This window comes from Malus sylvestris, chromosome 4, assembly GCF_916048215.2.
Source record: "Malus sylvestris chromosome 4, drMalSylv7.2, whole genome shotgun sequence".
Classification (NCBI taxonomy): Eukaryota; Viridiplantae; Streptophyta; class Magnoliopsida; order Rosales; family Rosaceae; genus Malus; species Malus sylvestris.
The window spans coordinates 3,089,857-3,114,663 of record NC_062263.1 but is presented as its reverse complement, the minus strand read 5'-3'; the positions used below and the strand labels follow the sequence as shown (position 1 = coordinate 3,114,663).

General features: G+C 38.4%; 3 protein-coding genes and 1 long non-coding RNA gene across 9 annotated transcripts in view; 2 read left to right on the top strand and 2 right to left on the bottom strand.

Moving 5' to 3' along the window:
• Window positions 1–320: 320 nt before the first annotated feature.
• On the bottom strand, window positions 321–890 carry LOC126617675 (uncharacterized). The gene is made up of 2 exons (XR_007621466.1): window positions 661–890; window positions 321–477 (listed from the first exon to the last, which is right to left on the bottom strand). It is a non-coding gene; the product is annotated as an uncharacterized LOC126617675 (long non-coding RNA).
• Window positions 891–1,434: 544 nt separating this feature from the next.
• Window positions 1,435–2,547, bottom strand: LOC126619681 (cyclase-like protein 2). Its single transcript, XM_050288098.1, has 2 exons — window positions 2,349–2,547; window positions 1,435–2,153 (listed from the first exon to the last, which is right to left on the bottom strand). The coding sequence occupies exons 1-2, from the start codon at window positions 2,545–2,547 to the stop codon at window positions 1,435–1,437; spliced, it is 918 nt and encodes a 305-aa protein (XP_050144055.1).
• A 2,063-nt stretch (window positions 2,548–4,610) lies between these two features.
• Window positions 4,611–11,554, top strand: LOC126620044 (prolyl 4-hydroxylase 1). Its single transcript, XM_050288504.1, has 12 exons — window positions 4,611–4,827; window positions 5,822–5,869; window positions 6,269–6,331; window positions 6,442–6,491; window positions 7,267–7,332; window positions 8,394–8,468; window positions 8,908–8,982; window positions 9,949–10,019; window positions 10,111–10,162; window positions 10,280–10,369; window positions 10,815–10,907; window positions 11,119–11,554. The coding sequence occupies exons 1-12, from the start codon at window positions 4,764–4,766 to the stop codon at window positions 11,224–11,226; spliced, it is 855 nt and encodes a 284-aa protein (XP_050144461.1). The 5' UTR covers window positions 4,611–4,763; the 3' UTR covers window positions 11,227–11,554.
• A 1,467-nt stretch (window positions 11,555–13,021) lies between these two features.
• The window catches only part of LOC126618868 (signal peptide peptidase-like 5), a 31,750-nt gene continuing 19,964 nt past the window's right edge, over window positions 13,022–24,807 (top strand). For 3 of the 6 annotated variants that reach the window (XM_050287071.1, XM_050287072.1, XM_050287070.1), the window contains exons 1-11: window positions 13,022–13,409; window positions 13,646–13,804; window positions 14,026–14,137; window positions 14,359–14,478; window positions 14,849–15,006; window positions 15,442–15,618; window positions 16,333–16,367; window positions 16,448–16,604; window positions 17,175–17,228; window positions 17,322–17,414; window positions 18,808–18,947. In XM_050287071.1, coding sequence (XP_050143028.1) covers window positions 13,263–13,409; window positions 13,646–13,804; window positions 14,026–14,137; window positions 14,359–14,478; window positions 14,849–15,006; window positions 15,442–15,618; window positions 16,333–16,367; window positions 16,448–16,604; window positions 17,175–17,228; window positions 17,322–17,414; window positions 18,808–18,947 — 1,352 coding nt within the window. In that variant the 5' untranslated portion in view covers window positions 13,022–13,262. The remainder of the gene's footprint in view (window positions 13,410–13,645; window positions 13,805–14,025; window positions 14,138–14,358; window positions 14,479–14,848; window positions 15,007–15,441; window positions 15,619–16,332; window positions 16,368–16,447; window positions 16,605–17,174; window positions 17,229–17,321; window positions 17,415–18,807; window positions 18,948–24,807) is intronic. The other 3 variants (XM_050287069.1, XM_050287073.1, XM_050287068.1) reach the window with 2 other exon arrangements.

Sequence of the window (24,807 nt, the reverse complement as noted above, 5' to 3'; positions counted from 1 at the left end):
AAGTGATGTTCATGATTGTTTATGTTGATTGACATGAGTGATGCTCATGAATGTTTATGTATGATTGTCATGAGTGATGCTCATGAATGTTTATGTATGATTGTCATGAGTGATGCTCATGAATGTTTATGTATGAATGACATGAGTAATGCTCATGTATAATTTGAAGTACTAGGCGTACTTTTGATCACCTGGTTGGTGGCATGAATGAGAGTACGGGTTGTACATTTCATCACCTGGTTGGTAGCATGAATGACTAGTTGCCAAATTAGAGTACGGGTTGTACAACTCATCACCTGGTTGGTGGCATAAATGGCTAGTTGCCAAAATTAGAGTACGTGTTGTACATCTCATCACCTGGTTGGTGGCATAAATGGCTAGTTGCCAAATTAGAGTACGGGTTGTACATTTCATCACCTGGTTGGTGGCATGAATGGCTAGTTGCCAAATTAGAGTACGGGTTGTACATCTCATCACCTGGTTGGTGGCATGAATGGCTAGTTGCCAAAAATTAGAGTACATGTTGTACATCTCATCACCTGGTTGGTGGCATGAATGGCTAGTTGCCAAAATTAGAGTACGTGTTGTACATCTCATCACCTGGTTGGTGGCCTGAATGGCTAGTTGCCAAATTAGAGTACGGGTTGTACATTTCATCACCTGGTTGGTGGCATGAATGGCTAGTTGCCAAATGATATTAGAGTACGGGTTGTACATTTCATCACCTGGTTGGTGGTAATAGGGCGGGTTGCCGAATAATTGTGGAGTACTGGGCGTACTTTTGATGGCCTGGTTGGTGTTATTTTGGGCTTATGGGCCTTCGCCCTCCACAACATTCCAGCCCATTTATTTTGGGCTTTGCCGTTTTTTTTTGTTTTTTTGTTTTTTTGTTTTTTACCCTCTGATGGGGTTTATACAAATATCTCCGAAAGATACGAAAAATAAATTACATCATTCAAAAATAAAGAAAGTAAGCCACATCATTCTGATGGGGTGTTTATTCCTTGTTTTTACTTTCTCTTTTACTTTCTCTTTTCCTGATGCTTTTCTTGATCTCCCCGCTCCTTCTCTGTCCACCTTGATTTGTAAGGTATCTTTTGCCAAACCCACTTGCTGTGGTCGTGCCCATCCATTATCTCTGTTTCTGGCTTTTCCTTTTTCGATTTTGCTTTGCTTTTGCTGTCTTTTAGAAGATGGTAGACAATAATAGCATAATTAATAATAGAAAACTTATCTTCTTTTCTCTTTTAGCTTTTGCTTTTACTTTGCAGAGTGCAGATGGCACTCAAGTTCTCTGTTTCTTGCATCTTCTTTTCTTTCTCTCTCATCGTCTTTTGAGCTCCCAACATCCCTCACCTCTTTGAGCGCCCAGCCGTCTGCACCTTAGATCTAAAAAAACTCGAAGCAAAAGACTTGGAATCCCGCGCGCTCTTCTCACATTCTTTCCCTTCCTTTTAAGCAAAAGTAGCCATGAACTTGTCGTTCCAGCTCACAGCCTTCCCCACCAACGACAGCTGTGCCGCCGTTTGCTTCCTGCAAACCTGGTCTTCCGGGAACCGGTGCTTGAGGCAAACCTTGATCTGGCAGGTCTTGCAGGTGCTGGTATTCGAAAACATGAGAATCTCCTTGCACTGGCGAACCGGGCAGGTTTAATGTTCTGAATAGCACACGACATACCCCCTTGGGAATATGTAAGGACTTCATAACCTCAGCGGTTATGTTCTTATCCCTCGAAACGTTAACTAGCAATGCATGACCATTAAGCACATCCAAGTCAAGGGTATCGACATCGAAGCCAGCGTTGAAGTAGTGATTGAAGACGTGGTCGAGGGCATCGACGTGGGTCCCAGTATGAGTGGGCAGCTTCATCTCAGGGTTGTTGGTGATTGAGTCGTTCTTCATGCTGTTAGGGAGCCAAAGGAACTGGTTGGCGCCGTCGTTGGTTTCAAAGGCAGGCATGGTGGTGCTGTACCGGTGGCTGATATCGAAGATTCGTCCATTACCGTAAACTTCACGGCGATGAGGGATCAGGGTGTCGGTTTCGGTGGCGTATTCGACGGAGGTGGTGCCCGGAATAGAAGGATAGGCCGTGGTGGCGACTGAGTAGGAGAGGCAGGAGAGTAGGAGGAGGAGACGCAGTGATGGTGGCGGTTCTGGAGAGTTTGGTGGAAGATGAGCTGTTCCACTCTTCCACTATGATCTCTGCTGATGCAACATTGTTCATGGAAGTTGCTGACGTGACAGAGGAATCGGAAATGACGGTGAGTGTGACAGATAAAAGACGTGACAGGATCGTATTCACTGCCCCTCCTGGTCTAACTTCACACGTGTCGTTTTGAAAGTGTCACGGTCAGTGTGACCGTTGAGGCTGTGACGCTGCAGGTACTCCACGTGAGCATTGTGGATGAGGATTTCAGCGAGAACTTGTTTTTGAAACTCGGCCGAGTTTTTTGTGACTTCTTCAATGAAGTGAATGATCTTGTTGTTTTTGTCTTTGAGGTTATAGTCCTCCGTGAGATTCAGAAATTTCTTTGGTGCATCATGCATGGCGTTTGTGTGTAGTTTAGAGAGAGAGAGAGATAAACTTGGTGTCTCTGTGTGGGTTTTGCAGATTCACGGTGGTGTGTGGTGAGGTCTCACGGTGGTGAGATGAAAATAATGGAAGAGAAACGACATAGCTTTTCGTATCGTTTCCCACAGACGGCGCCAAATGTTGATGCACAAAACCGGAGGTCTTGGAACAACGTAAATCCGACCGTGAATCTGCAAGTAATGTAAATGACACAAGAGTTATCGTGGTTCACCCCAAGGTTTGGGCTACGTCCACACTGATTGTATTATATTTCTCTGTTGAAGAGGGAGAGAGAGCTTAGGGGATGTGAGGAGCTTTGAGAGGGGGTGAGAGGCTTCAGAAATGGCCTCAGAAATCATCCCCCTTTGTGAGGGTGATGAGGCCCTTTTATAGAATAAGGGCTCCTCCCCTAATTACATATTTGCCCATTCCTTTATTACATAATTACATTTAAGTCCCCCGAATATTTATACGAGGTCTAAATACGAGGCCCTAAATATGGTATAAACACTACTAAATCATAGTACTAAGTGGCATGTTAGAAGAGTTTTAGGGAATGAGATTTAGTTCACTATATCCTAGGAGATTGGTGCATTTGTTGCACTAGATTAGTTCAGACTGGACTAGCTTCATGGACTAAACTAGATTGTCTTAGCTTGGACTAAGCAGTATTAAAATTGTGAAGTGTTTGGTGTAGTGTCGGATTAAAACAAAATTTTAATTTTTTAAATTTAATTATAAAAACTAAATTTCACATTCTGATCTAAATAATTAAATTTATATCTCCTAAAAAAAAAATTTCCCTTACTTTTTAAATTGATGAACTTCAAGATAATCATGGTAATTCTAATATATTACAAAAAAATAATAATAATTTAGTTCATCAATTTCACTTATTCACGCCTCTCCATCTCTCTTCGTTTGCCATAGCCTTGCTAATCCCATCATCATCCCAATTATGAAAACAAATAGTTGTAAACCTGTTTTCTCCTACCGATCTGCAGATTCAAAGCAAACCACGACACCCACCCTCCTCCTCCAACCATGATTTAGCGACCGCGATTTGCAAATATGTTTCCTCTTCTTCCAGCATTCTCTTTGGAAGCACCCAATTCTCATATCAATCCGAGAGAGAGAGAGAGAGAGAGAGAGAGAGAGAGAGAGAGGATACTTGTTCTGGATGAAGTTCACTCAATAATCGATGGCTTTGATGAAGAACAATACTTGGCTCTCACCGGTTCACGCGAATGAGGCGTCGTAGTGAGAGAAGGAGGCGTAGTGAGAGAAGGCAGTGTAGTGAGGTTCTTAGCAATACCTTGCTTTCGCGTAGGACTAATATAGGCGACTTAGTGAGGTTCGGAGTCCACGCGAGTATAAGCTAATCCCATTTAACTTAGTCCATTGCTATACCAAACATGAGTTATTAGTCCTAGCTAGTCCAGTGTAAAACCCCCAGTCCAATTTAGTATTTATGTACTTTCACAAGAATAAAAGAGACATAGTATTTGTCACTTAGTACTACGGTTTAGTGATTTTTCTTTTCACTTCTAAGTGAGATGTCTTAAGTTTGATTTTCGTCAAATGCGAACTTGAACCATATTATTGATTTTTCTCTTCACTTGTAAATAAGAGGTCTTAAGTTTGATTCTCGTCAAAGCGAACTTGAACCACATTATTGCTAGTCTATTGTAATGCTAAATTCACCCCCTCTCCTTAATGTAGGTAATATCGTTTGTTCATAAAAGAAAAAAAAACATAATATTTATCTAAATTATCGGCATCGGTACATCTATTTCTCATAAGAATTCCCCATCAATTACTGCCATGACAATTCGAACTAATTTAACTTAAAATCATATAAGATGCATCCGATCCCGAACAGAAGTGGGAACAGACATTCGTACCGTGCGGAGCGCTCCAAGCCGCCGTTGACGAAAGAAATTTATCCCTGTTCGTTGGTCGTTGGTTAGGAAAATTGACCAAAAAAATCATGTCAGAAAATAAGACTGAAAACGGCTAAAAAAAAAAAAAAAAGGAAAAACAGAGAAAGTAATTGACTAACGCCGGGACATGACTTTTCAACAAGTGCCCGGTTCTGGTGCTGGCAACTGTTTAAGACTGCAGAATTCTTCTTTCTTAGTATTTTGATTTTCCTGATTGCAATCTCTCTATCTCTCTCTCACCGGAAACCATGGCTGCTCCGATGAAGATTGTATTCGGGCTGCTAACCTTTGTCACTGTCGGAATGATCATAGGTAAAATCAAACCATCGAAGCAATTTCTGTTGTCTTGATTACATACATGCATATACATTTGATTGATTTGTGCATATGTGGATTCAGCGATAACCCAGAAAACTGTAGGAGTTTGGTCCTATGTTAGTACTTTCGATTTTCCCGTGTTTCTCGGGAACCAAACGAAAGCCCCTGTCTGGGTTTGATCTGGGTATTGGATATTTAAGGCTTGTAATCAAACAAGTCTTCAGATTCATAATTTTACCAGCTCCGTTAGAAGCTCCCTTTGACTTGGATTCTTAGGGCAAATCGTAATGGCTCCTGGCTAAAAATGGTTTTCAAATTATAGTCAATGCTAGCGTAAACCGAGCTAAATGGCGTTCTAGGATTCAAACAGCTGACCCCGCTTAGAGGGATAGGGCTTGGTTAGTTGTTGTTGTAGTCAATAAGAGCATAGTATTTGATGTAATATTTTTGAGTGAAAAATGCTAATATATTTGGTCGAGATTTATCGGATTACCCTAGCTCTGGAGTTGGTTGGGATGTGCTGCATTAATTGTAGAGGTATGCGTTTCCAATATGTTGGTGTTCATAGTTTTGCTAAGAGAAACTCCCGTTTCGGAGATAGAGGGTTTAGAAGTATGAAAGAAATGAAAGAATTTACACAAAGAAAGATTTGATATCCTCCTTCTAAACAGGAATTTGCAATAGCAGGGAGACACGTGGGCCAGTGGCACCACACCATATCCTAGTACTACGAATTATGCAGAACACAGAGAAGGTGGAGGTGCTGGACTGCCGTCTGGGGAATTTTCCGGCCTTTTTATTACCAACTATCTTCATTGTGTCTTTTGAGAACCTCTACCTTCTATTTGCTCTGCGTTGTATTGTATTGTATTGTATAATATGCTAAGTTTAGTTTTCTATAAGCTAAACATTTGAAGATCAATTGATTGTGCTACTCGGTTTTCAATAAACAAGCATCTACTGAATTCCTTTTTTGTTTAACTCACAGGTGCTTTGTTTCAATTGGCATTTATACGAAGATTAGAAGACTCATACGGTATCTTTTAGTTCTTTATTCTTATACAAATATATTTTCTTGTAATTCCCCGTCTTACTTGCATGTTAAATTCATGGTTGTGACTTTGTTATGCCTTTTTTGGTACATATCTTTCAGTTGATGTACATATCTTTGGAATTATTTCATCGATTAAACGTTTTATGGTTTTTCTCTTTTTTGGTCTATTGGACACCAATGGAACTGATATGTTTAGTTGCATAATTCTTGCAATCTTGTATTTTTAAAGCCTGTTTATTGTTGATTAAATTATTATCTAGAACAATTTCTTTGTATTGCTTTATTGTAAGTGATGTCATATTTATTTTACGGGGCAAGTGGATATCATGCTTATTGTATCGTTAATGTGATGATTTTTGTTTAAAATTTGGTGTTTATTAGGCTCGGGGTTTCCATCTCCTAGAAAAGTGCTTGGAAGTGATGGTTATCGTCAGTTGCCCGGAGGTTGGTATGGTTCTTATCATGTTTAGTTTGGTAGATAGACCACATTTGTTGCTTAAGTTACAAATATTTTTTTTTAATCTAATTTGCTTTCCTCTGTTTTGAATTCTCAGGTGCTTATTGGAGCAATGATAAAGAAGCAGAAATTTTACGCCTGGGATATGTATGTTTGCAAGTTTAGCTTTAATTTTTTATTCAAGTACTTCAGATAATCCCTGCCTGCTGGAAAAGAAAATTAAAAGTAAATATCATGCATCATTTGATGTACAGGACAATTAGAATTGGACATTTGAGTACCTTCAATTCATAATTGGGGGCAGTATGTGTGATATGACACACTTATGCAATCTATGTCTTAAAATAATTTGTTGTTGCTTAGGTCTATTAGGTCTGAACCTTCTAGTCATAGTCTACCACCTGGAGTTGTACCGTGCTGTAAATCTTTATGATTTGTGCACGTAGAAGTGAGTATTGGTATTTAATCCAATGACAGGGTGTTGGACAAAGTTTCTGAAACAATCTAGATACAAGTACAGGTATATCTGTGATTGCAGGCAGTAATGTATGATTGTCCAAAAAATCTTGTACAATTGTAGGTTAGTAAGGTTAATGATATTAGTAGCTTTTAAACTAGTGTTGACACCAGTTGATGGGTCTATCATGTTTTCCGGTACCTAGAATGTTGTAGTTAACCACTTTCCCTGTGTTAGTTCCCTACTGTGTATGTCTTCAGTTTCTTATCGCAAGAAAAATAAAGGCATAACACATCTGTGTATTTCTTCAGTTTCCTATCGCTAGAAAAATAAAGGCAGAACACATCTGAGATGCATCTCTCTCTCTCTCTCTGTGCATACAAACATGAAGCCGGACTAATATACCTCATTATAATTTCTAGTAAATAGAATTTGATTTCTTCTTTTCTTATTCTCTCAATGTAGGTCAAACCTGAAGTAATCAGCTGGGAGCCTCGAATAATTGTACTTCATAAGTTCTTGAGCATGGAGGTATGCTTATATCTTATAACAGAATTGCCTCTATTCATGTGGCATGATGTTTCTTAACTCTTACAATATTCTACCATGCCCAAGTACATGCATTAAGTTGGACCCACAAGTCAATGAAGTTCACTTAAATTAAAATAATGATTAAAACCTTTGTTGTTAGCAACCATAAGGGTCTCATATCCACTTTCGTTCTGCAGTAAAAGAGAACACTCCACCATTTAAGTTCTAACTATTTGTAATTTTTTGTTGGACATGTGATTACCGTAATTGTTTTTAAGGGTAGCTTTTCTGTAATTGTTTGCAGGAGTAACTAACTGTAATTGTCTATAGTGAAAACTGGAATTGTTTTCAGGGTTACCGAACTATAATTGTTTGGTGAGAATATGCAGTTACTGTTTACAGTAATGGTTTAATAGGGTGATCGTGTAAGTCTGTAATTGTGCAAGTTTGTAATCGTGCAATTGTGTAATTGTTTAAGTCTGTATTTTATTTTTGAAAGAAGGGACTATACTAACTTAAAATGATCTATACTAACCTTTAAAAAAACAATAACTTAAAGTGAATTGGACCAAAAAAAAAATAATAATAAAGGAATTTAAAATTATTTTCATTGTAGTTTGGAGTTGGGCTACATTGGATTTCAAAATATTATTTAAAACAAAAAAGTATGCTTCTTTGAAGCTTGGCAGGAAACGTATTTGGATGTAATTGTGTTGGCTCGTGATTCTGTGCGCGTCAAATTGTTGGTGGGGGAAGATAAAAAAAAAGAACAGAACCAGGTGGTAAAGACATAATGAAGTAATGAAAAGGGGGGTAATGATTAATGGCCCCAAAAAGTATTAGTACCAAAGTTGGAATTCCCAAGTTCTGATAGATTTTCTGCAATTGCTTATTAGTCTTAAGCTGTCATTTGCTGGCTGATCTATGTTGTTTGGTAGCACATTAAATTTGACTTCTGGTGAAATATTGAAGGTTCTTGCATTATTATTGAGCAGCTTTGGTTTTTTAAGAAGCTCCTTTATATAGTTAAGTGAAAGTGAAAGTTTTTATGGCCATTTCAGGAATGTGACTACCTTAGAACTCTTGCCTCCCCTCGCCTTCAAGTCTCCACTGTAGTGGACGTAAGAACAGGAAAGGTACGCAGGATGCCCTACGAATTATCATACACCCCGGTATCAGATAACCCTCCATCTTAGGGCATGACTTCACTTAATTTCACAGGCTTACTCATTAGTCTTTTTTCCAGTTTTATGCATGCTTTATTAGAATAGCCACAACTTTACTATTTTGGATAGAAAAGGACAATGCTTTGATATAGTTACTTACAATTGACTTCTGTATGATATCTTTGTGTTTATCTATTTAATAAAATGTGTTATTTGGATAGAGAACCTGATGAAAATGTCCTTACTTTTCATCAACAAGATAGCAAAGTGATCTCTAAATGAATCTTTTGTATATCAAACTCTAATCGAATGCACAGACATATATATATATATATATTATATTTATTGTTTGATATTCTTCCTGTTCATTTAAGTGCATAATTGATCGTATTATGTACCATTTTTTCAGGGAATAAAGAGTAATGTTCGCACAAGTTCTGGTATGTTCTTGAGTCCCGAAGAGAAAAAGTACCCGATGATACAGGTTAATTTTTGTTTTAAGTTCAGCTCTCTTCCATATGGCATTCAGATTCATATTTATAATTTTATACTTCAGAAGATACTAAATGTTATTTTTGTTTTCTTAAAGGTTCCAAGTTCAGGGTGTTTATTCATTATTTGATTTGAATATTTTGTTTATCATCGTTGGTCTGTAGGCTAGTCTTAAATTCATACCATCATGCTGTGAATAATATACAGATCTCATTTCTTATTGGAAAGGCATCCAAATTTGAGATCTTCTTTTGTGTGTTCATTTTATCTTTTTCAAATTCACCGACTACAGCATACACGCTTATTCATTTGTGATGTATGTAGAACATACAATGATGTTATGACGAGGAAGATTTAAGCATTAAGATGGAAATTAAATTTAGTCATTTTTGTGTTGGTTCAAAATGGAGGCAGTTAAAAAAAATCTTGTTGAATGTAAAGGAATGCTATCACGAACTCTTAATTTTTTAATCTTGATAGTCGGTTCTAATTTCTAAATGGATGCATAAGGCCTTCCAGAACTTGTTCCAGGAGGGTTTCTCTTGGTATCCAAGAGCCCTTTTTGTACCAAAGTGGGGACTATTTAACATGACCATAGAACAATGAGCAATTGACAAGAAATCCGGAGGTTTCTGTGTATATATGATATCTGGGCCTCATTCTTTGAGGAGTACCAGTGAGTTCTTGGGATGAAGATATGGAAGTTGTTGTTTTGGCAGATTGATCTGCCAAAAACTTGAACAATTCATATGAATAACATCCACAGCCTCTGCCCGCCAATGCATATTACTTGGGAAACCCTCCATATGTGTCAGCCATTTGCTTCCTTGTGTGCATATGTGTGTGTGTTTGTGAAGTATCTGTGATGTCCACTTTTTAGCATTTAGGTTACCATTGTTCTTTGTGGTAAAGCAGAAAGCAGAACTCTAACTGTCCTCTTTTTCTATTTCGTCATTAGGCAATTGAAAAGCGTATTGCTGTGTTTTCTCAAGTGCCAATAGAAAATGGGGAGCTCATTCAAGTTTTAAGGTGGGTGTCTTATTTAGATAAGATGTGGTGAGTTTCATGAAAATGTTGAGCAATATATTTAGTATCAAGACTAACATCTGGAGCAGCACAGGTACGAAAAGGATCAGTATTACAGACCTCACCATGACTACTTCTCTGACACTGTAAGTTTCTTTACCCTGCATTTGTAAGAATTAGTATCCCGTAATTGCAGTCAATCCTTCAATTTTTTAATGTTATAACATTAGGAATCTAAATATTACTTGATTTTTTGTTGACAGTTTAACTTGAAACGTGGTGGTCAGCGAGTAGCAACAATTCTGATGTATTTGAGTGATAATGTTGAGGGCGGAGAAACCATCTTCCCTACGGTAATCTGTCTTTTGATTTGATGCTATATTTTGATGTTATCTTCGATAGGTATAGATTTTAATGCTAAAATTACGAAGGCTAAAAGAGGCAAATATACGTGCTAAAATTATTTGGGAGTAGTGGAACATGGTTTGGAGGGGAGGAAGGGGGTAGGGTACGGTGTGCACCAAGGTGTTCACTTTGCTTCTGAATCGCTTATTTGAGGCATTTTATCAAGCATCTTTTTGGAAAGAGAAGTTTACTGTACCTGACATTGTTATTTTTATTTTTTATATATTACATCAGGGACTTAAAAACATGGGATTTAAATATATAATTATGCAAATCATTAGTTGTCTTTCGATCTATTTCTTTTGTGGTCAGTCTTTCTACCGTCAGTTTTGCATGTAATGTATGTAGAATATCGCATTGCCAATCTATGTGTTAACTTGTGTGGAATTTCAGGCTAGTTCAGGTAAATGTACCTGCGGTGGAAGAGCTGCCACAGGTTTGTCTGTGAAGCCAATTAAAGGGGATGCAGTACTTTTTTGGAGCATGGTAAGGTTCCTTAATTTCTTATACTATTTTCCGGGTGTGCCTTCGGTCCCTTGACCATTTTTAAGATATGTAAAATTCTATGTTTGCATTGCTGAAAACGAAATGATAGTTTGCCTTTAGCACAGTTGTGAAATGCAATTTCGAAGTTTCTAGTTTTCTAACGGAGTCTGACCTCTATCCATGCGAATTTTATTTTACTTGCTTCTTTCAGAATCTTGAAGGAAAAGAGGATCCGACGAGCATACATGGAGGATGTGAGGTACTATCCGGGGAAAAGTGGTCGGCTACAAAATGGATGAGGCAAAAACGTACCTCTTAGATTATAAGAAGTTTGGAGATTTTACCAGGGGGTTTACAACATGTGCAGCTTAGTGATCCTGTAGTGTTTAGGTACAGCAGATTCCGAAACCAAGATGAACATGAAGCATATCAGCTCGTCGGAAATGTGATACATCGACAGCAGCATCATACAGCCTCAGTGTAGGTAGTGGTGGTATTACCCATCAGAATCTAATAGTTGACTTGAACCCTCTCCGTATCGATAGAAAGCGAAAAATGTAACTTATGATGTCGAATACCTGCTGCAGAAAAGAGCTGTGACGATAATCTGTGTTGTTGAGTTACCAAATAAAGTACTTTTATGAAAATCTTCTTTTGCCTTTCATTTATTTTGCATGCATGAGACATGTATGGCATGACATTTAGGATTCGTTTGAAAAGCGCTTTTAAAATGGCTGAAATTGCTTTTGGTGAAATTGTTTTTAAGTTCCAAAAGCACTTTAGTGCTTCATGCAAGCAGCATTAGTTATGTGCTTTTAAGATTCACTTGCATTTTTACTAAGGAATATTGGTTCCAAAACCATTCTCATTAAAACGCTTTCAATCATTTTAAAAATACTTTCAAACGAGTCTTTATATTTACAAATCTTAGTAGGGTGGCCATTCATCTTCTGCTGGAATGTCAAGGAATATTGGTTAACAAAAAATGGATGAAACATATATTCCTTATCTCAAGCAAAGGAAAATTAATTCCATTCTTAAGCTAAAAAGAAATATTCAGACAAAAGTAGGCATTTGTTGGTTGATTATACAAGGTCTCACCGGGCGTGTCAAAAATATGTTAAAGTCTCAAAATCTGTTTGCCGAGGATATTGAGACTTATTTCAATACAATTGTGGATCGATAAGTGTTGTTCGCAGTGGAACATGAGATTTAGTGATTGGCGTGGTGAGAATGGATGGAAAATTGTGTCAAACGAATTGATAAGTAATGGAGATCTAAATGACCACTACTCCTATATTAAACTATGAATATTCTTATTGAATTAAATTTATGCTACAAACTTTGAGGGAAGTCTTTTTTTTTAAAGTACCCCTCACTTATATAATGACATATTGTGTACCACCGCGTATTTCGGGTACATTAAAAAAAACTCTCGTTTACGAGGGATTTGAAAGTATAAAGTGAATTACCCAGCGAACTACCCAAACAATACAAAGCCACTATTAAAACACTAAAATGCATTATTTTTTTTAATGTGTTATTTGAAAGTTCTCTCAGATGTATTGCGTTTTATTCTCATGTTCCTCTATCTAATTTTTGTACCGCATTACAAGGAAATTTAGCCTAAACATTAAGAACTTTAAAGTCCCTCATCCAAGCTCGCCATAGTGAATTGACCACACTTAACCACGTACGAGTGCAAAGTTATTTGACGGTTAGCATTGTTGAAGGGTTAAATTTTAGATCTACAAAGTTGGGGTGAATTTGTTTCGGGCGCAAAATTCAAGAGCACCTTATATAAAACTGATTCACCGTCATATTCATTTTATATTAAAAAACTTACAATTGACATTGTATTATCTGAATATCAGAACGACAATGAATCCGTCGTGTTATTATCTTTTTACCAGAATAACAGAATAACAGTAAATTGGTTGAGTCGTATTGTTATCGGATGGCACGGTGACGGTGAATCCGTTCAGTAATTTTCCATATAGTTGTTGACATGTTTTCCCTACTTTTGCCGTCACCTTCCCTCTTCTATCTGCCTACCAGTCTTCGGCATCACGTCAGGCAGATATACAACTACAAACAAATAAATAATTCAATATTTCAGCCATTTCCAGCTTCTTTTTTTTTTTCTTTCTCAGGAGCAGAGGGACGAAGAAAGAAAAATTAAAATTAAAAATTAAAAAAACAATTGAAAAAATAAATAAATCAATTCTCTTCCCTTTCTTTTCTCCCTCACTCGACGTTGGATTGATTGAATTGGAGTTGATAGATTGGATTAAAAATCAAATTGGAGGAGGAGGAGGAGGAGGAGATTGAATCTTCGAGTGGTGGTGGTGTCCAATGGCAATGGCAATGGCGTCGGGTCTCCTCCGCCTAGTGTTTCTGTTATCTCTGATTGCTCTTTCTTTGGCCCGTGGTGAAAAGGACATGGTTTTGGATGTGGATTCCACCCCCGACACTCCTTCCTGCAACAACCCTTACCTAATGGTAAAATTCCCTTCTTTTTTCATACATTTTTGCATTTTTTATTTCAAGAAATCGAGTTCTTAATTTTGTTAAATGGGGATTTAATTTTATGAGAAAATGCATGTTTTTTTTTTGGGGGGTTTTTGGGCTGAGAAATTAAAAATTACATTGAGTTGGGATTTTTCTGGAATTTAATTTGATACTGTCATTGTTTTCCTGCTAAAAACCCTTTTAAACTGGTTTATCTAATCTCTCAGGCAAAGGTTAAGAATTGGGTTAATGGCCATGAAGGAGAAACTATTGAAGGGGCAGGTGCAAAGTTTGGGGCTTTATTGCCTTCCAAAGAAGAAAAAGCCGTCAAATTGCCCGTTGTTATCCCGAATCCCTTAAATGGTTGTTCAGCGTCATCTTCGAAGGTTTAACTTTGTTTTTTTCCTTCTTAAATGGAAGCTTAATGTGTTGTCACTTTAAATGTTGACTGAAATCATCTCCTCTAGACACTTAAAATGTAGAAGCAAAGTGTGCCTTGAGGTTCTAGGATATGATCAAGCATCATTGTCTCTTTGGAATTCACTGTATAAGATAAACCCATATTTGGTTTTCTGAATTATTTACGGTCCCTTTTTCCTCTTTGCAGTTATCTGGAGCTATTGCCTTGTCCACGCGTGGTGATTGTGACTTCTCCGTAAAGGCAAAAGTTGCACAGTCAGGAGGTGCTAAGGCGCTAGTGGTGATAAATAATGATGAAGGTTGGAATCTCAATGCACTTAGCACATCCCATTGTGATTTTATAGTTTACTTTGCTAGGGTTCCTGTTTTGTTGTGAGACAAATTATTATGTGTTGGGACTTGCAAGTGAACTTGTGTCTGTAGGCATGTTTAGGGACTTGATGCAACACAGGAAAGACCTGCAGCACACTCTTTTTCCCCTTAAATACTAAATTCTAACGTTTTCTCCCTCTTGTTTCAGAGCTTGCCAAGATGGCTTGTCCTGATAATAGCACTTCTTTGAATATTTCAATTTTTGTCGTAATGGTTCCAAAGTCAGATGGAGAAGCTCTCAAGAAATCTATTGAAGATGGAAAGAAAGGTCAACTTCTGATGTTTACTGTTTCGTCAAATTCTTTACTTCCTTGAATGTGATTAATAGTAATAATATAACGTAATAGGAAGATAGCATGCTGATGTGGGACAGTTTGGGAGGTCTGATTTAGGGCTTTTATAAAGGGCTTGAATTAATTGAAGTTTCAGAGGCAGAACAGATGATAGATAGCTTTTTCAGGCGTCAGTTGAATTAGGGTTTTCAAGGTTGGACATATAGGTTTCCATGATATATATAGATTAAGAGTTTGCTTTCCATCTTTGTTTACATCCATATGTTAGCTAATGTGCTTGCATTTTTCAATTCTAAAGTTTGTTTGATGTGATAATATATGGATAATTCTATTAACTTATTGCAGTGGAGCTTCTATTATATTCTCCCAAGCGTCCAGTGGTGGACTACTCAGTTGTGTTCCTGTGGCTGATGGCTGTTGGAACAATAATAGTTGCCTCATTTTGGTCAAAGATTACTGCTCCTGATAAGTCTGATGAGAATTATAATGAACTAGCAGAAAAGGTTTGTACATGCAAGCCTCAATTCACTGTCTTCACACTACTTGTTTGTTCTCTAAATGCTTTTCTTGTATATATGTCTTAATTTTAATTCACTTGAACGTTTTTTTTTTACATGAAATATTGTGTGGTTATCAGGGCTGCATATTTCATTATGAACGGAAATATTGGTGGATGTTTTGATATTGGTCACTGTCAACACAACGGATAATGATTGATTTAACTTTCACTGAAGTTTCATTCAAAACTTTCATCTTTCAAAGAAAATATACATCAACCTGTTGACAGTCACTGATATTGATATAGAAACCGAAACATCCTCCATAATTTGAGTAGAGATATTTCCATCACGGCTGATATTTTCTTCTCGGCCCTCCTGTTACTGTATAATGTGTTGTAGTTATGGGAAATAGTATTTATATCATCTTTGATTGGATAGGAATCTAATACTGGAACAGCCAAAGATGATTCTGAGGACGAAGTCATGAATCTTAGTGTGGCAGGCGCTGTGTGTTTCGTCATAACAGCATCCACTTTTCTGTTGCTACTATATTTCTTTATGTCTACTTGGTTTATCTGGGTGCTGATTGTACTTTTCTGCATTGGTGGTATTGAGGTACAGTGATTAATTCTACTATTTATTATTTTATTTATTAATTTGCTTGCAAAGTAAACAAAATTGACTATAAACAGAGTTCATGGCATTTTTGTACCTATATGGGAATTAAACTGAATACAACTGTGCATTACAATCTAAAGAATGCTAAAGAATGCATTTTTTTTAATAAGAAACAGCTTTTCTTAATAAAAACTAATCCGTACAAATTAAGGACAAGATGTCAACTAACCTAAAATCCTACTAACAACATTAAATAGGAAACTAGAAGCATACCAGTAATATTAAGAAAGTTATGGACATCCTTCCCAGGTCTACCCATAATGTTTTTCAACTATTGGAACCATCTATATCTTAGATCATCATTTCAAGGGTCATCACTGTAAAAAATATCCAAATCCTAAAGTGTTTGGTCATCTAAAATGTGCAAAGCAACATGGCTCGCTACATAAAGCTGAGATGAAATTGTGGATAATCAAACAGCTAAACATTTTCTGATATAGCCGATTTTTGGCTTGGATAATCCTTGAATGAGAATCTAAAAACTGAATGGTTTCCATCATTGAATCACACCCTGGAAATAGGATGTCCATAACTTTCTTAAATGAGGACATCCTTTTGAACTGTTCTCTCAAATGTGTTTGATCTGCTACTCTTGAATCTTCTGTCAGTTGACTTGTGTGTCATACTAGCTGATGTATCTTTTGTTTTCAGGGAATGCATAATTGTGTTCTGAGCCTGATTTTGAGGTACATTTGACATTATTTTTCCTGTTTCTACTGAACCTATTACCCATGTTCCTTAATGTCTTTATTTACTTGTTGAATAGAAAATGGAGAAGTGGTGGGCAGAAGACGATAACTTTGCCTCTTCTGGATGAGGTTTCTATTCTCTCGCTTGTTGTATTGGCTTTCTGTGCGGCATTTGCAGTTTTCTGGGTTGTTACCCGGCGGGCGTCATATTCATGGATTGGCCAAGATGTTCTTGTAAGTTTCATGTTTTGATATGTGTGCTAGGCTGAGTGTACTATGCAATTCAGCAAATTTATGCAGTTTCAGAAATTTGAATTTTTTTTTATTTTTTCAAATTCTGAATACTTGGTAACAGAGTAATTGGAGATGTTCTATTGTAATATCTTAGAACATTTCTAATGGTCATACCTGAAAGAAAGCTCTTGCTTACCTTCAAAATTGTATTACTGGGGGTCATGCATGCTACAGTATAGCAAATTGGAAAAAATCTATTTCTTGCTTATATTTTTTGTTAAGCTAGTCACCCAAATAGCCAACCCCACATAGTGGGATAAGGCTTTGTTGTTGTTGTTGTTGTAAGCTAGTCACCCAAAGATCTTCTATCAGCCTAAGTTGAGCGGTTTGAGGGTTCCCTATGGACTGCTGATATAATATTGCAAAGAAACCTAAAAATTTATGACGTTTATGCCATATCGTTATCATTATTCTACCATTTTTAATCCTTGGGTTTTTCTCTACATGATTTTCTACATCCGTCTATCATTTTGTTCATATCAGCTAGTTAAAATTATAATTTTTTGACAGGGTATCTGCTTGATGATAACGGTCTTGCAAATTGCTCGATTGCCTAACATAAAGGTACCAGTTCTTTCTTTCATTTAATTAATGTATCAAGTTTTTGTCTCATAATTCTAACATGTGTTTTTGTCTCATAATTCTGACATGTCTCAGGTTGCTACCGTACTACTTTGTTGTGCATTTGTCTATGACATCTTTTGGGTATTCCTGTCACCCTTAATATTCAAAGATAGCGTCATGGTTACGGTACGTTCTGATCTCAGCTTCTTTTTCTTCTTTTTCTCCTTTTATTAGATACCTTGTATCAAAAAGTGCATAGGTTTTCGTCTGAAATGCATTGATTGGAGTATTGAGGTGTATTGCATGTGTTTATTTGATGAAGGCTCACTGTTGTTCAAAATGATTCTACATAAATTATTGATGACATAAATTATTGATGGACACCTTGTCCAATTTATTTGTAACTCATTTTTTTTTTCTTATTCAATATTTTCTGATATTTTAAGAAGAATTAAGAAATAATACAATTTTGATGTTTTCATCTCAGAAAGTCTTTACTGAAAGAGTGTTGAGTGTTTGAACAAGTATGCTTATACATGTATACTCCTTTATGTTGATTTTTAGTTGTCCATTGTCCAATCATATGCAAATACATATATCCCTAATTTGTGTTCATTTACTTCTTTTCGTTACACATGAAACCTACATAGACTATACTAATAAAACCTGGGCTGGAACATTGATAGCTAAAATATAAAGACAGGGTTTCAAGCCATTAGTCATACTTTTAGATTTTTGCAACCCACCTTGACTTCACGATCTGTCAAAAATATGATGTGTAATTTGTGGATGAAATGGTAATAGAAACAAATAAATGTACCTACATGTGGAGTTTTGACATCCATATTATATTTTTTTCATAAATTTATAATTATAAAATTACAGCAGTTAGCATACTAATGTTATAATGCATAAAAGTAGTAATTTTAAAATGTTAGCAGCAGTCTAGGCGGTGGTCCAGTGTTAAGGTGTAAAAATTATTAGTTGTCTGACTTCAGCTTGACTGCCCAGCTGTCCACCTGGTAAATAGCCTGGTCATTTGCCAAACTGGGAGAGTAGATCCTTTCAAAAGGTTTGACTCGTTGGCTTGTTTGAATCTTAAGACGCATAGAGTCTTTGTGTGTCTTTACATACGTAGAGGGCATATGTACTTTGACATGTATTTCTGTAGGTAATAAAAGCATTGCTTATATCATGGCAATTTTCCCCAACCTCAGGAAAATACTTGTTCTGGTTCACATCCATGTTTCGTCAGAAATAATTAGTCCTTTTATTTTCTGGGCTCAGTTTTAGTAATGTGTTAAGGTCAATGAATTCACCAACAAAAGTATGCAAGCATAAATGTGCCTGACATCTTTGGCTTATGTCCCATGATCCCCGTTTGAGTAAATCTTTTGTGTGCATGTATGATGCTTGTGTATTGATATCATGTACATCGTTGGGAAATTGATTCATGGATGTGAGATGTGCTTTACTATAGTATTAGCTTTTACACTATAGCCCTTTTTTTTTTTTTGGAAATCCTCATTTAAAATTCTATTAGAGAAACTAAAATGTTACAATTTGCTTTTGCTTATAGGTTGCTAAAGGTGACGGCAGTGGTGAAGCCCTACCAATGCTTTTGAGAATCCCTCGCTTTTTTGACCCCTGGGGTGGTGTGAATATGATTGGCTTCGGGGACGTTCTGTTTCCTGGTTTGCTTATTGTATTTACTTACAGGTACTGATTTCTTTCAGTTAATGTCTCTATTTTTTAAAGAGATAGTACAACATTTCCTTTTTGGATTAAGTTCTTGAGCTAGTTGATTAATTGAACAGATGTCCTTAGTTAAATGTGATTCTCTCCGGATTAAATGAGGTTTTATTTAGTATATAACATACATTCCCAGATCCCCATACCACAATTAACAGTTATTACACTCAGAAGTGCACCTAACCTATCAATTTTCATACATTTGCATATTTAGAAAGCATTCGAAAATCATGTACGAACTAAAGTGAGGGATGTATTATGTGAAAATTTCAATTATGTTGCATCATGGTAATGCACCTGTCTTTGGGATAGATACATTATCATGATGGTGAACAATTGGATTATGAATTCGAAATCAGCTCCAACATTGATTTTTATATCTGTATCAGAACTTTCTCGCTCCCTCGTCAATGAAAGAGGAAACTTAACTCCTTTCACATATATATTTCTTGTTATCAAGTCCTATAATTTTTCCTTAGTCGTCTATGTAATGAAGTCAACTCCGCCTATGTCTTACATGGCCGGTCCCAAGCCCGGATAAAGGAGGAGGGGGAGGGCGTCAGGTAGTCGACAGCCGGCACTCCATGATCACGTCGAATCCTTATGAAAATGAATCCAGAACAAAATCGCGCTAAAGCTAGGGCGTCACCCGTAAGTGGCGCGCTGTGTGGCCCAAGCACAGTGATAAGTGAGCAAGGGTCGCTGTATCTCCATCGGCACCCGGATGCAGTGTTAAATGAGCAAGGGGGCCATAGAAACTTCTTTTCGAACGACTCCACTCAAAGTTGTTTGGGAGCATATGCTCCTATCAACTTTACCCGGGACACACAAAAGAAGTACTTTGATCCTATTAGACGGGGGAGGGTGAAGAAGCTAGGACAGAAGGGTAGAGTTCAAGAGAGCAAAATGCGTTTAGGAACGTGGAATATAGGAACCTTAACGGGAAAATCTATGGAAGTAGTGGAAGTTATGGTGAGGAGAAGGATAAATATTATGTGCCTACAAGAAACTAAGTGGGTTGGTAGTAAGGCAAAGGATCTAGAAAACTCAGGGTTTAAACTTTGGTATTCGGGCACAAATAGAACGAGAAACGGTGTTGGCATCATCGTGGACAAGACCTTGGTACAAGATGTTGTAGATGTCAAGAGGGTAGGAGATAGAATCATGGCAATCAAGATTGTAATAGGACAAGAACTTATCAATGTGATTAGTGCGTACGCACCTCAAGTAGGGTTGGATACGAGTTCGAAGGAGAAATTTTGGGAAGATCTTGGAGACTTGGTGCAAGGAATTGTTCAGACGGAGAAGTTATTTATAGGAGGAGATTTAAATGGACACGTGGGCAGGGTGACAGGCAACTATGGAGGTTTTCATGGTGGCCATGATTTTGGGGAGAGAAACGAGGATGGGGAAGCTATCTTGGATTTTGCAATGGCATATGATCTCTTCTTAGCCAACACCTTCTTTAAGAAGAGAGAAGAACATGTGATCACCTACAAGAGTGGGTCGTCAAAAACACAAATAGATTTTCTTCTAATGAGGAAAGGGGATCGTATAACTTGTAAAGATTGCAAAGTTATACCAGGAGAGAGCGTGGCTAATCAACATCGCTTGTTGGTGATGGATGTACATATCAAAAGAGTAAGACAAAAGAACAAGACTTGGAAGTGCCCAAGGACTAGATGGTGGAATCTAAAAGAAGAAAAACAAGTCATTTTCAAAGAGAAGGTAATCACCCAATGTGTGTGGGATAGAGAGGGGGAAGCTAGCCAAATGTGGGATTCCATGGCTAGTTGTATCCGAAAAGTAGCAAAAGAGGTATTAGGAGAGTCCAAGGGCTTTGCCCCACACCAAAAGGAATCTTGGTGGTGGAATGAGGAGGTACAAACAAAGGTGAAGGCTAAGAAGGAATGTTGTAAAGCCTTATACAAGGAGAGGATCGATGAAAATGGTGAAAGGTATAGAAAAGCGAAGCAAGAGGCGAAGAAAGCTGTCAGAGAAGCTAAGTTAGCGGCTTACGACGATATGTATAAACGACTAGATACCAAAGAAGGAGAGTTGGATATCTATAAACTATCTAGAGCAAGGGAAAAGAAGACAAGGGACCTAAACCAAGTGAGGTGCATCAAGGATGAGGATGGAAAGGTTCTTGCTACAGAGAACGCGGTTAAAGACAGATGGAGAGGTTATTTTCATAATCTTTTCAATGAAGGACATGAAATGAGTGCTTCTTTAGGGGAGTTGAGTAACTCAGAAGAGTGTAGAAACTACTCTTTTTATCGTCGAATCCGGAAGGAAGAAGTGGTTGTAGCTTTGAAGAAGATGAAGCATAAAAAAGCAATAGGCCCAGACAATATACCAATCGAAGTGTGGAAACTTTTGGGAGAGACAGGTATAACATGGCTCACTGGCCTTTTCAATAGGATTTTGAAAACGAAGAAGATGCCAAATGAGTGGCGAACGAGCACTTTGGTGCCTATCTACAAGAATAAGGGCGACGTACAAAATTGCATGAACTATAGGGGTATTAAGCTAATGAGTCATACAATGAAGCTCTGGGAGAGAGTCATTGAGCATAGATTGAGGCAAGAGACACGGGTTTCGGACAACCAATTCGGGTTCATGCCAGGGCGCTCAACCATGGAGGCAATCTATCTCTTACGAAGATTGATGGAAAGATATAGAGATGGGAAAAAGGATTTACACATGGTCTTTATAGATTTGGAAAAAGCGTATGATAGGGTCCCAAGAGACATTCTTTGGAGGATTTTAGAGAAGAAAGGAGTACGAGTAGCATATATCCAAGCTATAAAGGATATGTATGAAGGAGCAAAGACTGCCGTAAGAACTCATGAAGGACAAACCGAAAGCTTTCCCATAACTGTAGGATTACATCAAGGCTCATCCTTAAGTCCTTACCTTTTTGCGTTGGTAATGGATGAGTTAACAGGACATATTCAAGATGATATTCCTTGGTGTATGCTTTTCGCAGACGATATAGTGTTGATAGATGAAACTCAGGAAGGGGTAAATGCAAAGCTTAACCTTTGGAGAGAAGTGTTGGAATCTAAAGGTCTTCGCCTAAGCCGATCAAAGACAGAATATATGGAGTGCAAGTTCAGTGCAAATGGAGGCCAAAACGAGTTAGGGGTGAGGATCGGAGATCAAGAAATACCAAAGAGCGACCGTTTTCGTTACCTAGGATCTATCTTGCAAAAGAACGGAGAATTAGATGGAGATCTCAACCATAGAATACAAGCTGGATGGATGAAGTGGAAGAGTGCATCCGGCGTGTTGTGTGACCGCCGTATGCCACTGAAGCTCAAGGGAAAATTTTATAGGACGGCAATAAGGCCGGCGATGCTGTATGGCACAGAATGTTGGGCGGTGAAACATCAACACGTACACAAAATGGGTGTAGCGGAGATGAGGATGCTTCGTTGGATGTGTGGGCACACGAGAAAGGATAAGATTAGGAATGAGGATATCCGGGGTAAAGTAGGAGTAGCCGAAATTGAAGGAAAGATGAGAGAAAATCGGTTACGGTGGTTTGGACATGTGCAAAGAAGGCCTACTGACGCTCCGATTAGAAGATGCGACTATGGGACAGAGGTTCAGGGCCGAAGGGGTAGAGGAAGACCTAGGAAAACTTTGGAAGAGACTCTAAGAAAAGACTTAGAGTACTTGGATCTAACGAAGGACATGACACAGGATCGAGCACAATGGCGTTCTAAGATTCATATAGCCGATCCCACTCAGTGACTTGGATTTTCCAAGTCTCCAACCGAGAAGTTTTCCTCACTCGGGAAATTAAGGGAACACTACCCCAACCTACATGCTCCACTCAGAAAGCTTCAATATACAAGCTTCAACAAAAGAAAATTCAAAGAACTTAGCGAAGAAGGCTTTGGTGTATTTAACACAATACGTTGAAATGAAGGAAAGCTTATTTATTGATATCCCCGATAAGCTACAAATATGTACATATACATGAGTCAAAATAAACACACAAGAGGGAGCCTTCACAAAAGTTGCTTAGGAGAAGTCTCAGCAGTCGGTAGAGCCCCAGAAAGAGAAGGCACCGGAGGGGGATCATTTGGAGCCTCAGTACTGGACAGAACCCTAGAAGGAGGAGGCATCAGAGGTTGATCATTCGGAGCTTCATTACGCGGTACAGCCCCAGAAGACGAAGGCAATAAATGCCTTTGGAACAAACCCACAAATCTCTGATGATCAAGTAAAACCTGACCATCAGTTTCCTTCATTTGGTCAAGCTTCCTCTTCATGTTTGTAGCATAGTCATGTGCGAGCCGGTGCAACTGTTTATTCTCATGCTTGAGCCCTCTAATCTCCTGTTTGAGACTCATCACTTCAGCCGCCAATGATTCAACTTGGCGGGTTCGAGCAAATAGGCGTTGGGCCATATTAGACACAGAACCTGCACACTGAACACTGAGAGCTAGCGAATCCTTAACAGCTAACTCATCAGATCGTTTGGAAAGTAGTCTGTTATCTTTGGGAGTGAGAAGGTTCCTGGCCACCACCGCAGCGGTCATATCATTCTTCATCACGGAATCCCCAACGGTAAGAGGACCAGTAGGGGAGACGAAGGATGGGCGCCATATGTTGTCTGGAGAAGGCGGGGCTGCCTCTTCAACAAGGTTCAAGTCAAAACGACGGTCGGAGGGGCCAGACATTTTCAAAGGTGTTGAAGAGAGAAGAGGTCGGACAAATCAAGATCTTAGAAGTGCAAGAATGAAGCTTCTACTGGTGGAGATTCAAGTGTGCTTTGGAACTTAATGCCAGCCCCTATAAAAATCTGCACTCGACGGAGCTTCAGAAATCGAAGAGGCGCCTGCTCAGAAATCGAAGAGGCGTTTGCTTTCTCAAAAGCTGGGCTGCTTAGAGATCACGAGGGTTGATCTCAGAAATCGAAGAGGCGTTTGCTTTCTCAAAAGTTGGGCTGCTCAAAGACCACGAAGGCCGATCTCAGAAATCGAAGAGGCGCTCGCTTTCTCAAAAGCTGGGCTCCCTAGAGACCACGAGGGCCGATCTCAGAAATCGAAGAGGCACCTACTTTTCCAGCCTGTCACACGCACACTCAGCTTTGCGGAAATTATGGGCATTCTGTCGAAGACTTCTGGGGAAGTAGAAAACACATGAATCTTACTGTTCAATCACCCACTTCCCACACGCAACAATAGCTCATGGGTACCACAGATAATTTTGCCAAAGTTCTCTGCCAAAGTTGAGCACGTGAAGCTTGCAGCTCCCACTACATCGCTCTGACCAAGAAGGGTAAAAGAATAGCAAAGAAACAGCACTAACAAAGTTTAGACCCATAAATTTTGAAGGTCTAGCTACCATATTATTACCCACAAGGGTAAAGGAACAGTACCACTGCTGGATAATTGGAAAGTCCCTGTGTGTCAACCTCTGTGCTTCGTGGCAAGGTAGACTAGCAAACATGCCCAACCTTTACTCACATTCGAGAAAACACTCCCAATAAGATTGCTTGCTCCAAAATCGAAGAGGCACCGTCCTCCGAATCTCGAGAGCCAGACTCCCAACATGACTACTTTCTTAAAAATCGAAGAGAGGGTAAAGGAACAGTACCATTGCTGGATAATTGGAAAGTCCCTGTGTGTCAACCTCTGTGCTTCGTGGCAAGGTAGACTAGCAAACATGCCCAACCTTTACTCACATTCGAGAAAACACTCCCAACAAGATTGCTTGCTCCAAAATCGAAGAGGCACCGCTCTCCGAATCTCGAGAGCCAGACTCCCAGCATGATTGCTTTCTCAAAAATCGATGAGGCATCGTTCTC

Excerpts from the sequence above, each read along its gene's own strand:
- LOC126619681 (XM_050288098.1), bottom strand. The coding sequence starts at position 2,547 with ATGCATGATGCACCAAAGAAATTTCTGAATCTCACGGAGGACTATAAC. Across the intron at positions 2,154-2,348 it reads CCTCAACGGTCACACTGACC|AACCGCCACCATCACTGCGT; the intron begins GTGACACTTTCA and ends CAAACTCTCCAG.
- LOC126620044 (XM_050288504.1), top strand. The coding sequence starts at position 4,764 with ATGGCTGCTCCGATGAAGATTGTATTCGGGCTGCTAACCTTTGTCACT. Across the intron at positions 8,469-8,907 it reads TGGACGTAAGAACAGGAAAG|GGAATAAAGAGTAATGTTCG; the intron begins GTACGCAGGATG and ends CCATTTTTTCAG. Across the intron at positions 8,983-9,948 it reads AAAAGTACCCGATGATACAG|GCAATTGAAAAGCGTATTGC; the intron begins GTTAATTTTTGT and ends TTTCGTCATTAG.